Source organism: Pyrgilauda ruficollis, unplaced genomic scaffold (genome assembly GCF_017590135.1).
Source record: "Pyrgilauda ruficollis isolate IOZ18807 unplaced genomic scaffold, ASM1759013v1 scaffold86, whole genome shotgun sequence".
NCBI lineage: Eukaryota > Metazoa > Chordata > Aves > Passeriformes > Passeridae > Pyrgilauda > Pyrgilauda ruficollis.
In genome coordinates this window covers 2928708-2943779 of record NW_024530599.1, presented here as the reverse complement: position 1 = coordinate 2943779, position 15072 = coordinate 2928708, and the positions used below count along the sequence as shown (strand labels likewise).

Below are 15072 nucleotides of genomic sequence, written 5' to 3'. Positions count from 1 at the left end.
ACATACAGGTTATGCTTTCATTAGCATCAGGCAGATGATGGCAGATGCATTTTAAACTGAATTATTAGTAATTATTATGAGAAACTCACCATGGCTGCCACATAGCAGTCAATGAATAATTAACAGATAGTTGACAATATACCTACCTTTACTCAGAATTATAGACTAACTCAGCTGAGTTTTCATATCCAAATTTAAAAAGCTAAACATAGACAAGTTAAGAAGTCTAAGATATCTTACAAAACTTCAGAGCCACAGAAAACCATGGGACATGGCAGAAGCCATGACATTTCCCTTCCCTCCACATACAGATTAAAATAAGACAGAATAACACTTACTGATCTCTTTGCCAGACAAATCTGTCCATGTCTAGAATACTGGAAAACTTTTTGAGAACTGTTAAACAGCCTAAAGCCATCTATGTATGTGTCCACACAGGAATTCAACAGTCTCATCAAGGCAATAACTTGTGTTAACTCTGATGATTAGACCTTGTGGCGTGATGTAAGAAAAGACAAATATCAAACCTGGCTTACTGCCTTGCTGGCTGACAAGCTGTTTAGGTTAGCTGGATGTGAAGATGACTTTAAGGAATTTCAGAAAAGTCTCAACAAGTGGGTCAACTGACAGCTGAAGTGGAGAGAGACCAGATGTTGAGAAACGTTGAATAATATACTGAATGGGAGAGTTTAACCTCCTTATTCTCTGCAGGGTTAACACACCACTAATCAAACACACCTGAGCATCACCACATCCACGCCCCAACAAAAAAGCCTGTTCAAAGTAACGATTTAATTTCAAGCTGAACCATGCCAAAAACTCTACAATACCAAATGTTATTCATGCTAAGAATATTTATTAAAAAAAAATATGAAAAGCTCACCTGGAATTAGATACAGGACAGGTCATTAGAACTTACATAAGTCTTACTATTTTTTCTAAAAATACCCAGCACCACCCAAGACAGGCCATCAGCCTGAGATACCTCACAGGATAATTCAAAGAGCTGCATCACACGTGACAGCCAAATACTTTCCATTATCATCCCCATCCAAATCCCCTTTGAGATAATTTGCATAAGCAGCTCAAATATATACTCAATGTTTCAAACAGTCCAGCAATGGAGCCAGTGTGCAGGACGAGGATGGCAGGAGATGACTCCTCCTCTTCATTCAGGTGCCATGATGTGACAGGTTTCTGCTGCCAAGCCATGGTGCCAGCCTGCCTGAGCCCCTCAAGGATGTCCCATGGGATTTATGCACCTGATGGCCCAGAGGCTGCATGGCCAAGGGGACAGCCTGTGCAGCTGTGCCAGCAGCATGTCTTCTAGTGCCTGCAGAGGCTTAGCTGGCTCATGGCATCCAAAGTTGTGCTTAGCACAAGGAAAATTAACCACTGAATTATCCACAGCACTTCTGGGGCTACCTACATTTTCCTGTGCTTCTTGAAGGGTCCAGAAGGTTATTTTACCCAGTGCTGTTCCTCTGCAGGCCATCCTCCCTGTGGAGTAGGGTTGTGAAGGATGAAATAGCAGAGAGCCCTCTCCTTGGCAGGGGACTGCCCTTGTTCTGAGTACATGGCTATTAAGGCAGCTGAAAGTCACATATGAGAAATCTGCAAGCTGTTGCAGGGTCATTTAAGCAATAGTTTCACTTACACTTCAGCTCAAAGTAGCTGTGTGACCACCTTACACCTCAACTCTGCACAGAGCAGATATGAATGACTGCCTCTTGAAAGCAATACTGTTTATTGCGTGCTTTAAATCAATAAAGCTTCCCTCCACAGAGTACATTCTTCTAAAATAGTAATTAGGCATTTGAGGAGAACCAAGCAGTTTCACTAAACAATACCATTAGTCCTGAAACGTCAGTTTGACATCTCAGCCAGAAAGCACTTTGTCAGAACTAATTAATCCCTACAGCACCTCCATGAGATTGAGAAAGCAATTCATCTGTTTTTTAAATGTGTTGGGTACTTATGCTGCAGAACATCGTGGCTGGGGTGGAAGCCGTAAGTACCAGCACAAACTGAGAACAAACCAAGCCAGGAGAACCCATCCAAGAGCATGAAAAAAACAGAGAACACTGACAGCTGTAGGATTTGGCTTCTTTGCCAAATCTTCCTGTTACACACCAAACCTCCTGTGACTATCTGGAGAGTCTTCCAGATGCCACTTCACGGAACGAGTGGCAGTGAAAAGCAGTTATTTTTCTGCAGGGAGCAGTTTTGCCCACCGTTTGTTCAGCCAATTATCTATGCGTGTAGCTTTAAAGGAGGAGGGAACAGTAACCTTAGGCTCTGTGAACAAGAACTGAGCTTAAACTGCTCAAATAAAGCCAAGTCCTCATTACCACAAGCAAAGCACATAACCTTACTAAACAGGTCTCACAAGTGGCAAGCAGCCAGCAAGAAAAGTATTTCTCTCCAAGGAAGTGGTCAATCTGCATAGCTCTCCTACAGGTGCATGCAGTAGCACTAGTCTACATACCTCCACCTGACTCTGCCAAGCTGCTGCCACCCCTCCTTATTGATTAATTATTCCAGCTAACACTTGCCCTGCTGGTGCAGCACTCAAGGCCATCAGGTTCAGCCAGCCCTGGCACAGGGAGACCAGCAGGGCTTTCCCAAGCCAGCTGTATGGTCTCTCCCTCTCTCTGAGAAAGGCTTGAAGGTGTCCCACAGGATCCAAGTGAAGCCAAGCCCAGCCCAGGACATGTCCCTGCTGTCAGAGGCGAGCTCAGCGGTGTCCCTGAGGCACGCAGGGATGCGCTGTGGGGAGGTGACACTGCTTGGAGTGCTGAGCACAGAGCAAGGACAGCCTTGGCAGCCTGCAGCCACCTCCAGGAGCACACAGCAGCAATCAATTCCTAACAGACTCCTCCAGCAACTGAGATTAGAGCCAGTCCCAAAAGGTGGAGCGGTGGGTCAGTAACAGGACACCCCTGAGCTGCCGAGCAAACATCACTTCTTTATGTACAAGTGATTTCATTAAACTCCTTTGGACAAATGTCTGGCACAGAAAATTTTTCTAGAGAAATTTTAATCAGATTCTGACATGGAAAATTTTGCTGCAAACTCATTTTCCCGTAACTGTGCTAGCTATGAAGCTGCCCTGTGAAGAACATCTTTAGGAGATGCTCAGCCTCATTGCTGGCTTCACATGGGCTCCAGCAAGTCAAAATCCATTCTTCCTTAAAATTCAATCAGAAATCATGGGGCAGAGCTAAGCACCTGGGAACACCTCCTCAGCTGGGCTGGCAGAGAGCCTGACCAGGTCAAATGCCTGGGGACAGTTTCACAAGTGCACCCTCAGCAGCATTCCCAGGTTGCCACCAGAGCCAGCCCCACTCCCACTCCTGCAAGCCTCCCAGCTCAGCACAAGCCTACACAACCTGGATCAATTGCTTCTGTAAATGAACCCAGACAGCAAAGTGACATTTTTCAGCCAGACCAGCTTCCACACCTCACTCCCTGCACTGATACAGAATTTTACCCTGGCAGAAGGAGCAGCTTAAGGTGCCCCAAAAAACAACAGCACCAAGCAGCTGCCCCAGATGCCCAACACTGCAGCCACCTCTCCTGTCATACCCACATATGGAATTTACTAGCCAATTTCCTGTCACTCCACTCGATGGAGATCAAGATAACTACGCTGATATGAAAATATATGACCTACATAGGGATGGAATTGTTGATTCTGTTGCTAAGTAAGTTTCCAGTCAGTGGCAACTTCTAACTTCACACGCTGTCAGTTTTTGAGGCAAAATTAAAGGAGTGAACTTGTGAGCAAGATGACCTTGCCAGAGCAGAAGATGAAGCTCAGCCTACATATTTCTAAACAATGCGATGTATGGAGATTTCTTCAAAAGCATTTCTGATCCTTTAAGACTCAGAATTCCCCAAGATTCATTAAAAAGCTGCTGAGCTGAACAAAACCTCACATTTCTTTTTTTTTCTCATGTTCCTTAGGGAAGCAAGATAAAATAATGCATTTTGTCATTCTGAAGTCACTGCCAACATCCTCTGTCTCTACCCACGTGTGCATACCACACCTTTAGCAGTGATGCCCTTGTTAAAAGCATCACACCTGTTGTTTTCAGTTCCCTCCCCAGTGTGAGGTGAGCTTACACAACTGAGGATGCACACTGGCTCTAAAGGCAGTGCCTGCAGTCTTCAAAACATCTAGGCTTGTCTGGGGAGTCCAGGGGGAAAAGAAAATCAACCCAAAACTCCCCCAGAATAATAAAGTCTGATCTTTTATAACTGAAGCAGTGTGACAGATTTCAGCTCCAACCCTTTTTTCCAATCTTCAGGTGCATTCTGAGCTAACTCATCTTGGAAGGCACTTGATATTAATAAATTAAAATAATTTCAAGTGTCACAATCTTACTTCTATCCATGTCTCCTTATGTATTAGCACCTACAAAAACCAATCATTACGGCAAAACGTGAGAACAGCACAAATCCTACACATTTGGACACCTGTTCCAAGAGGTGGCATTTGGATGACTTTGAAGATTGCATTTTTGTCACTCCCTTCTGCATTCGTGGAAAATGGTGATCAGCAGTTTCTATGGGCACACACTAAGCTGCCTGTTCCTTACAAAGCTGTCAGCTATTTTGGGGAATGCAAACAGGAGAAAGCAGCAGATTCACATATATATGACAGGGTGCTTAGCTAGATATCAGCAAACAAAGGCAGCAACAGGCATCAAACTAGCAGCCTTCAGCTGCATGACCTATGCTGTTGGCACTGATGAAAGAGCATTTCTCTCCCCTGGTTTTTCTATTTTGGACAATTTTTCTCTCATCTCCTTATGCTTACTGATTTCTCATCTACAGAAGAGCATAACGCCTTTTGTTCCTGCTGCCTTTCATTGCCCTCCCTTCTTCCAGCCCTTTTATTTTGAAGGATTCTCACACTTAAGTTACCTATAGCAGCTTTATTCCAGTCATTAAAGTTGTTCTACATTTAAGTAATCCAAGGAGTAGACAGTTACATACGAATTTTCAGCACCATGCTCACATTTCTAAACCTTTAATAAAGGCAGTTTGTAGACCAAGTGTGCAGAGCAGACTGGGGATGAAAAGCTTAAAGATCAGAATAATGCAGAGGAGACAATACTCTGCAGCACTTCTCATAAAGCCTAGAAGGGCATGGCTAGATGATGGTACTCTTCATATTACATGCCTGGCTTTTCTCCACTAAAATCCTCAAGCTCAGCAAATCTGAATCTTCCTGACTACATAGGTGGCCGTAACCCTAACTATTTTAAATACTCAAGATTGTACACATGATACTGCATGCACTAGCCCTCAAACTTGGCAAATCTCTCCACCAAAGCTCTGTTTTGGAGTTTCATACTGGAAAAATCTCCGTGTGGAGAAGGAAGAGAATTTAGACAGCAAATGCAGAATCTAGGCTTTTACTTAATGAACATCTCCCAACCCTTTACAGCAACAAGAGCCTTCAAAAAATGCAGAGCCATCAACTAAGGCACTGCTGCCTCCCAAAACTGAAAACATCGGATGCTGTTTAGTAATTTCACCAAATTTAAGCTACAATTGCTTCTATTTCAATAGCTTTCATTCTCAACGGGAGTCCAGAGATAGAAGTGAAATGAGAAGTTCAGTCAGCTCCATCTAAAATAACCCAGAAAAACCTCCTTACACCACCAGGCCAGTAGGAGAGTACAGCACAAATATTCAAGAGTGGGATGGATTATCAGGCATGGCCAAATTTTCAACGCATCCTGAAGCTTCTGTGTTGAAAGGCAAGGAGAAGTTTAAAAACTTATCCTCTTACAAGACTGTCTGAAGGAGGGTTGTAAAGAGCCCAAGGAGAGCACAGCACTGGAACAGAGACACCCATTTCTAATCCTCACTTCTGATGAAAGCTGAAACGTCACTCAGAGCACTCTGTTGTTCAAGCACTGCTCATGCTGATGCTTAAGAACAGGCAGCAGCTGGTGCTGAAGTTTTTAGACAACACTGGTATTTTCTGTTTGCCCACCAGCACAGCAGCTTCCAGAGCAGATGCACCCTCTGTGTTAAGAAAGCAACTGAGACAGCTTTCTGGCATGGTTTGTACTAGTGCACACCTGAAGGGTCGTGCATAGTTTTAAAACCAGGAATGACAAATTTTCTCCCTGAGCTCAATAAGGTTTGATCTCCTGTCACACTGTATTCAACTCCTGAATTGTCTCATTTCCTACAGATCTACCAAAAAAGGCAGCTATTTGAGCTTTCTCTTACAAAAGGGAAAACACAGCAGGATTTTGATTTTCTCCTCACCTGTTCAGAAGAATTGCCTTAAGAGCTTTTTAACCTGAAATTCCTGTAATGCAAAGTACCTTGATTCTTTGCTGTTACACCACACCACAGGGACAGCAACAGTTAAATTACAAAATTCTTCAGATTATTTAATCTTAGATGATTTCCCAAAATGTACCAACATCCACAGGTTTCTCAGGACTACCCTGAGTCTTAAAAGGTACAAGGTAAAAGTGCTCTGACATGCAGCTGCGTCGACCAAGGCTGCAGGCACCTGAGCATCACTCGGGTCACCTCTACAGGACAGTGAGACGCCACCAGGTGCCAGGGATCTCCTCCTGGCAAAGTCTAACAGCCCTCTCATCAACAGCCTATCAGCAGAACTGGAGCCGTGTGTTAAACAAGAACTGGAAAAGCATCAGCCCAGCTTCTGATTTCACAGCCCAGGCCCAGCTGAGGTCCCACCTTTCACCCCCTGCCCTCCCCATCCCTGCTGCAGACCCTGTGTGCCCACAGCCAGGTTTGCTTCCCTGGCAGCCTGTCAAACCAACCTCAGCAGGACTGCAAACCTGCTGTCACAAAACAATGGGATGGCCCATGCCCTGAAGCTAGATGGTATCCCTGCTCATGTTTATTTGCACTAAATTAAGCTAGAATGAAAGATTTAGGGAAGGTTCAAAAACGTGTGTTCTATCTTTCACTACCAGTTGCTACTCTGATCAGGTTTACAAAGGTCCTCCCTGACACTGGGTTCAGAGCGTGCCCTAACACACATCTTCCTCCACATTCCTCAAACTTGCATTTCTACAGCCATGTTACCACTATCTGTTGCTTTTTGCTGGGTTACAGACAGAATGTGTAAGCACAGCACACAAAGCACTGTAGCAAATTCATCACAAACCCACGTCTCAGCTGCAGCCATTTTAAATATGACTTGTAAAAGGCAAACCTTTCAATCATTTAAAATTTAAAACACAGTGATAGAGTTCAATGCTCAGTGTGTAAATCCAAGTTCACTCCCCTGCAGGGAACAGGCATCTTATGACCTGAGCTGATGAGAAATCCCCCATCAACTAGGTTTCAGGCAGTGGTAATTACTTGGCAGAGAAATGCTTTCCTGTATGGCAGAGGACAATTTCAGCTCATACAAGCTCACGGTCCACCAGATGATGGGTAAGTATTGTGTCACACAGTTATTCTACTGTGGACCACCAGACTCTTCAAAACCTTGTGGATTTTCAGAGGCAGTTTCCCTGGTAGCACTACTGGAGGATGACTCAGACACAAAGCTCGTCAGGGCCACGTGTATCCAGGTGTATTTCTATGTGCACAACAAGTGTCATGTGATAAGAGTTATCAGAATGTGTTTGATTATTGTCCTCTAGCAGTGGTGAGCAGGTAATGATTCTGCGACAGCTCAGTACACATGGCTAAATAAGGCACCCATTTAGTCATTTGTGTCATTCTTGAATCACTAGCCAAGGACACACAGGAATTTTTATAAGCCTGCATTAGGCCTATTAGATTTCTCACCTGTCTTCATCCTCTGAACAAAATAAGGATGCCAGGAAAGCATTTCTAATTTAAGCTTTCATCGACTTCTATGAAGGTTAAAGAAACACCTTGGAACAACTCTGTTACTGGCCCTTCTCAACCACATTCCTAAAACTGAACCCCAAGATGAGTTCCAAAGCCCTGGCTGGCAGCAGGTTACATTTGTGTACAGTACACACAAGGATTATTCCTGGAATGCAGAACACTCCTTGAAATCTTGTAAAACTGGACAATCATTCACGTCCATGTGTAACAAAAAACCCATCTAAGTAAACGGAGTGAAGGCAAAGTCCTGACATCCCACCAACAATGGAACCCCTTGAATTGATCGCTGGAGCAAGGGGAAGAAAGGAACACAGATTCAGAAATCACCCTTTCTGCCCCACAACAAGGAAAACACTCACTGTCAGATGGGGAAGCACGTGAAATTTATCAACAACAAACTGCATAGTTCAGATTGCTGGAATTTCCAACTAGGAAATTCGCTAGGATGGATTTTTGAGTTCCCGTTTCTGGGAACTTCAGCTAACAAAACATTAAACAAGAAAAAAAGTCAAAAACTTCTAAATTTCAGTCGTGATCCTTGAAGTTGAGCTTCCTGCACATCCAAGCTCCCGTGCACTGGCTCACCATGACTGCCTCAAGCACAGAACTACAACATGCTAGGACAGAGTGTTGCTTGGAAATGACCCCGGTATTAAGCAGCACCCTGTTTTCTGTTTTTTCTACTTTTTTTAAGTGAACGGTGCAGGAAAAGAACTACTCAGAGCAAGCAGGAGCAAGGGGATACCGCAGGGAAGAAGGTGGCAAAGAGGGGCGATCAGAGACACACCCTGAAGTCCGTGACCTCCGCGATGGCCAAGCTCGGTAAGGCCACTGTTCGCAGAGGTGGGCCACGATGCAGGACAGGGCCCGCCGACACCTCTCGAGCCCACCTTGTCCCGAGCCACCGCACCGAGCCACCGCTGCTCCCCTGGCGCAAGGGCCGCATGGCCGCGCCGATCGCGGCTCCGCAGCACGGCCGGGGCCGGCCGAGGAGACCCGAACGGCAGCAACACAACTCGCTGAGCCCCGTCCATCGCTGCCCTCCCGTGCAGCGGGCAGCGCCACTGCCGGGCCAGGCCCGCAGGTAACGCCACCACCGTCCCGCCCTGCCCTCCCGTGCCGCGGAGCCCGAGCGGAGCCGCGGGACGGCAGCGGGGACCGGCCGGGCTCCCGGGGAGCCGCGCCGGGCTCTGCGCGCACACCGCGGGGCCCCGCCCGCCGCCGCCCACCTGTCGCGGGGGTCGACCCAGCTGGTGGTGCGGCTGCCGTGGTCGATGTAATACACCTTCCCGTCGTAGTCCCGCGCCTCCTCCCAGCCCTCGGGCAGCGGCAGCTCCTTCCGCGGCATGGTCCGCACCGCCGGCCGCGCCGCCCCATGCACCGCCGCGCTGCGCTCCGGGGGCCGCGCCGGGGCTCCCCTCCCGCGGGGCCCCGCGGCGGGGGCGGGCCGGGGCGGTGCGGGAGGGCGGCGGCGAACCCGCGGTCAGCGCTGGGCGCGGAGCCCCGGCCGCTCCACCCGCTCACGCCTCCATTTCCTGCTCCGCCGGCGGCCGCCCCGCGAGTCCCGCGGCGGCACCGCCCCCGCTCCGGCCACGCCCCCGGGCCCGCCCCGGGCACACCCACCGCCTGCCCACACCCACGGCCACGCCCCTCGACTACACCCACGGCCACGCTCCGGCCCCGGGCCCCGAGGGCTGCGCGCCCCCGAGCGCCCCGTGGCGGCGGGGCCGGGCGAGGGGCCGCGGTGCCCGGGACGGTGCCAGTCTTGGGGCTCGGGGGCCCCGCGGGGCCGGAGCACCGGGCCAGGGCCGGGGACAGCCGCCAGAAGCGCTGAGGCGCCGAGGGCACAGCACGGGTGGCAGAGAGCGGGTCGGGGCTGTTCGGTGCCCTGGTGGACACGGCCGTGGGGTGCCGGTGCTGCCGTCGCACGGACGAGCGCAGCAGCTCGGGCGCGGCTGGGCCAGGAGTGGCCCTGCCCCAGTGCCCTGCCCTCGGGTGGCCCGGCTCAGCCGCGGTGGGCTCCCCGCACCTGGGGAGCCGGGAGCCAGCGGAGCCCACGGGGGCGACAGGGGTGACTTCCTGTGGGCTCCAGAGGGAAAGCTCGTGGCAGCTGGAGCCTGGATACCTTCGGACCATGGGGAAGCCGGGTTGTGGAAGTAGTTCGGGTGGCACAGACAGCCCCCGGTGCAGCCACACGCCGCAGGGAGGGTGACGGTGCCCACCCCGCGGGCACGGACCCTTCCTGGGCAGCCGCTGCCGGTACCTGAGCGTGGCTCCGGCACAGCTGCCGTGCAGCATGGAAGCAGCTATGAAGCCATGCCCTCCACAGCCCGCTCTCCCACATTCCGGTCGTTTCGGCTTGAACAGACAGCCCATGACAGAATGTCACAGTAAGAGCCGCTGCGGTGGCACGCGATGGGCTGGGGCGGGTGGCGTGCCCCGCGTGGCACGAGGGCAGCTCGGCGTGGGGTGGCGCTGTCCCTGGCGAGCAGCGGCCAGCGCCGCGCTCTGCTGCCCAGGGACGGGGAAAGCGAGGAGCTGTGGTGAGCTGCAGCTATTGAAACAGCAGAATGGAGCAGGGATCCCTGCCAAGCACCGGCTGGAAAAGGAAACTGGAGGATGGGAAGAGGGGAGCCTCGAAGGGCTGGAGAGGAAAAGTAAAAGTGAAAAAGACAATTAGAAATAACATCTCACTTTTGTGGCAGATTTTGTGGGATTTTTTCTATCAGGCTTTCTGACAGCCTGCTGGGAGTCAGAACTGCAAATTCTCTGGAGGCCGAAACAGAATGTGGTAGCAGTTGGCTGATGAAGTGGTTGAGCAGGGAAGAAAATGAAGACAAGTAAAACTGAAAGTGAGGCATTTGGAAAATAACCTGGTTTAACCCCATTTTATCTGAAGCCAGACTTCGTGTGGGCTACTAAATAAGTAGCTTTTATTTTTTTTTTTTTACACAAGGTTTTTAAATTAATAATAAGTGAAGACTAAATGAATAAAAACTGTTGATGTCCACAACTCCAAGCGGTCACTGTGGTTTCTCTCCAGGGAGCACTGGGAGTGCTGGGGGCACTGGGACCAGTGGGGACACTGGGTGCGCTGGGAGCAGTTGGGACACAGGGTGCGCTGGGAGCAGTGGGGGCAGTGGGGGCAGTGTGGGCGCTGGAAGCATTGGGAGCGCTGGGAGCAGTGGGAGCACACGGAGCACTGGGAGAACTGGGAGCGCTGGGGGAAGTGTGGGCGCTGGAAGCATTGGGAGCAGTGGGAGCGCCGGGAGCAGTGGGAGCACGGGGAGCAGTGGGAGCGCTGGGAGTAGTGGGAGCAGTGGGAGCCCTGGGAGCACACGGAGCCCTGTGAGCCCTGGGAGCAGTGGGAGCACTGAGAGCCCTGGGAGCCCTGGGAGCAGTGGGAGCGCTGGGAGCAGTGGGAGCGCTGGGAGCAGTGGGAGCACACGGAGCACTGGGAGCAGTGGGAGCCCTGGGAGCAGTGGGAGCCCTGGGAGCCCTGGGAGCAGTGGGAGCGCTGGGAGCCCTGGGAGCAGTGGGAGCGCTGGGAGCAGTGGGAGCGCTGGGAGCCCTGGGAGCACTGGGAGCAGTGGGAGCGCTGGGAGCCCTGGGAGCAGTGGGAGCCCTGGGAGCAGTGGGAGCGCTGGGAGCAGTGGGAGCAGTGGGAGCCCTGGGAGCCCTGGGAGCAGTGCCGCTCCAGCGAGCAGACCCTGGCATCGCCGGCAGTCCTGGACCCGCGCCAGCCCAGGGCACTGCATTTCTGCGGGGCACGGGGCTACTCACTGCGGCTGATAGTTTCTCTTTTCTGCTTTTAATTTTGTGGATAATGGCACTTCTCTCTTTGTAAAACTCTCAGCAAAGTGCTCAAGAATTTCAAAAGGGGAAATGTGGCAATAGACAAAAAATCAGCAGCAACCAATGCTTTTAAATATTACAAGAGAAGTAAACAGCAAAGTCATAACAAATTATTGTGTATTTTCATGGTCCTGTATTTGTGGTCTTATTCCAGCACAGAGGTACTTACAAAAGGCATGTTTATTTTAAAGCTTTTTTTTTTTTTCAAATTTTTGAAGCATATTTAGAGCGTATAGTAAAAGGCTTTATGAAAAGAAGCTGACCAAATACCCTTTCTTTTCCAGATGTCATCAACTCTATTTAGGAAGAAAGTAATTGTTTACATTTTTAAAATGTAATTGCTTTTGAAATAAATACCTCAGAAAATATTTGCAGGTAGTTCTGACTCAAGTCAAAAGATTTTATTTGTCCACTCCTCTTTATTCATTAACTCAGAGAAAAAGCCCAACCTGTCATTGAACCATATGAATTTATAAATGTAATCAGGAATGTGCATATGGTGACTTACTCCCTTTTACCACTTGCATTCACAACAAAGGAATTCAGCGTTATCAGAGTCTGTTTGAACTGTAAAACAATAAACAAACAGGTGATTGTTTTCTCATGAGCAAATAAGAAGGTTTGGTTTGTAGGTAAGCTCTTAGCTATGTGAAAAGGAAGAGCAGAGCAGAGAACAAAGTCTGCAGAAAACTATTTTTTTTTTTGCCCTGGGGTCAACATCTCCAGCATGACCTAATGTGCTGCAGCTCCCAATCCCACCAGAGTCCACAACAGGCTGGTTACAAGCTGCCCAGTAACAGGAGCTGCCTTTATCAGCTGCTGGTCTGTTTTAGAGGAGCTGGCTGCTTGATACTCGGGTTTCTTTTTTCCTAATACATTCAAAAGTGTCTAATTTTGTACTTGACACCTGAAGCTCTATTCTTAATTGAGTGCAAATAACAAAACTCAAAGGTGAAAAGTGGCTGAGGCACAGTATTGGTCTCTTAACCAACACCTTCAGATATCTGAACTGAAATAGGAGGAAAAAGGGGTTTAAATTCAATTACCAGAAAGCAATTACATTAGCTAAAATACTACATTTTATTTAAAATCTCCAGTATTTTTCAACTTGAAACACAGTATCATTTCTGTGGAGACCTCCCTTACTGTTCTAGAAAGCCTCTTCCCTATCCTGCCCACCCCAAAACTGTATGTCAATATTTTTCTGTTTCCAAATGGAATTTTATTTTTTAGAAAGATCAAAAACCGAGTTTGGAGCAATGGAATGTTGCATTGTGGAAGTAACCTGAAGCCTTCCTGCTTTCAGAAGCTGTTTCCAGCCCAGCAGGAAGAGCAGAGGTGCCCTGGAGGCAGGGAAGAGGGCACACAACCTGCTGTACTTTCAGTACCAACATAAAAGGGATTTTCTGTAAACACTGGCAAAGCCACTTCATTGTTTTCTTTCAATCTACTCCTTAAAACACCCATTGCTGGAGGCCTTAAACAAAAAGAAAAGGCAGCTGACATCCGCAAAGCCATCCTGTTGCTGAGGCAGGTGCTGGCTGCGCCATGCCCGGTGTCTGGCTGGCCCCAGCACCCCTCGTTCCAGACGAGGCATCTGTCCCTGTGTCCCTGTGTCCTTGTGCTCAGGGCACAGGGAGCGTGTGGCACAGGGCTGCCCCACACAGGGCAGGGTGCCCGAGGAGGGACGTGAGGGACAGGGAGGTCACAGCTTCCTGTGGCCAGGTGACCATTAAATACTGGCCATTGAATAGGACCAGTACAGCAGCTGGGTTTCCCAGTGCACCAGAAAACCCGCTGGTTGGATTCCTGTATGTTTTGTCTTCTTGAAAGTGGTCATAAGAGGTTTCTGACTGGTTTGTGAAACGAGATGCAATAGAACCACATAGACTCAGTGAGGCTGGAAAAGACCTTTGAGGTGGTCAGGTCCCCAGTGGTGGGGCCATCACACAGGGCTGACCCGGGCTGAGCTACTGCACTCTGTGGGACAGTCCCCAGCCACTCCTGACTCAGGGCTCTACCAAGCCACGGGTCAATATTTACACTGGTGCAAATGTTCAGGCCATCGCCTGCCATGGGCAAGGCTGGCTCTAACAGGGCAGCATCCTTGCCAGCATCCTTAACAGGGCAGAAAACCCTCTGTCAGCTGAGCTCTGCCTCGGAAGGACAGGATACATTGCAGGACACCTTTGACAGCTCTTGTGATTGCTGTCACAAACACGTCACCTGGCTACGGGTTTACTCTGTGCTGCCTTCCCGATCCTTGGCACTTTGTACACCTGCATCAAGATCTTTATCTTTCAGCAAACAAGACTGCAGCGAGGGAATAAATTCCTGACTATGACCTTTGGGTGCTCAGATTTTTTTTTCACCTATGAACAAAACAGTAAAATGTGGATTTTTACCCCAAAATAACTCTTATCTCTGTTGCTTTCTTGAGCCCTTTTGTGCCCACTGGAAGCACTGCCATCATGCCTCGACATTGCTGGGAAGTCCAGGTGTCTGTGTTCCCAGAGTGTGTGGATCTGCCTTGTCACAGGCTCTAGGAGCTGAGCGTGTCTGTGAATCTTCTCCCTTGCAATAGCTGGGAACTGCTTGGCCCATCTGGGAAACCACCCCGGTGAAACCAGAGCTCTTCATGCCCGACTGTCCCCTGCGGGGCATCAGCAGCTCTCGGCAGCTGCCACCAAGGTGCCACCCAGGTGTCACCCAGGAGCCAGCCAGCCCTCAGGAGTGGCCGTGGGGCTGGCACTGAGCTCCTCAGCAGAGGCAGGCAGGTCTGCCCTCGGCTGCCAGCCCTGGCCCTCTGGCTGGGAGCGAGGAATGGGACCAGTCACTCCTTGTTATAAAAGTTTAAAGATAATGGTTAATTAATTTCCATCAACCTGTCATGGAGATCACGTCTGGCAGAAAAATGAATTGGTTTGGTATATATTGCTTTTATCACTGGCTCGTTATTTGCTCAGAAGTCAGAGAGAACTCCTCCCACCAGCGGGATTGTCCTGGTCACATATCAACTCCCGAGCCTCCACCTTTCTGCCCTGCGAATGAGAACTTTGGCATTCCTGCCAGCATGACGAGTGGCTGCCCGAGCGAGCGGCCCCTGGCACCCGGCGGTGTCCCGCAGCAGCGGGCGGGACGGCGGGACACGCACCGGGCACGGCGTTCACCGCACCGAGCGTGACAAGCGCCCTTCGCTGCGCACGAGAAGGGAATTCCTGCTCGGGGGCAGCTTGTGACAGAAACGTGCCCGTTGCGGTGACACTGGTAACGCACCCTGAGCTGCACAAACGCCCCGGTGCCACCACGGTCCCCAAATCCAGCGGGGAGGGATCGGCGGAGCGG

At 49.9% G+C, this 15072-nt stretch overlaps 1 protein-coding gene across 1 annotated transcript in view; it reads right to left on the bottom strand.

Annotated features, from left to right (window-relative positions):
- Nucleotides 1-9388, bottom strand: part of WWC1 (WW and C2 domain containing 1) — a 66476-nt gene extending 57088 nt beyond the window's left edge. The window contains exon 1 of the mRNA XM_041488038.1: nt 9102-9388. Within this exon, the coding sequence (XP_041343972.1) occupies nt 9102-9220 (119 nt within the window). The 5' untranslated portion in view covers nt 9221-9388. The remainder of the gene's footprint in view (nt 1-9101) is intronic.
- Between the last annotated feature and the right edge of the window lie 5684 nt (nt 9389-15072).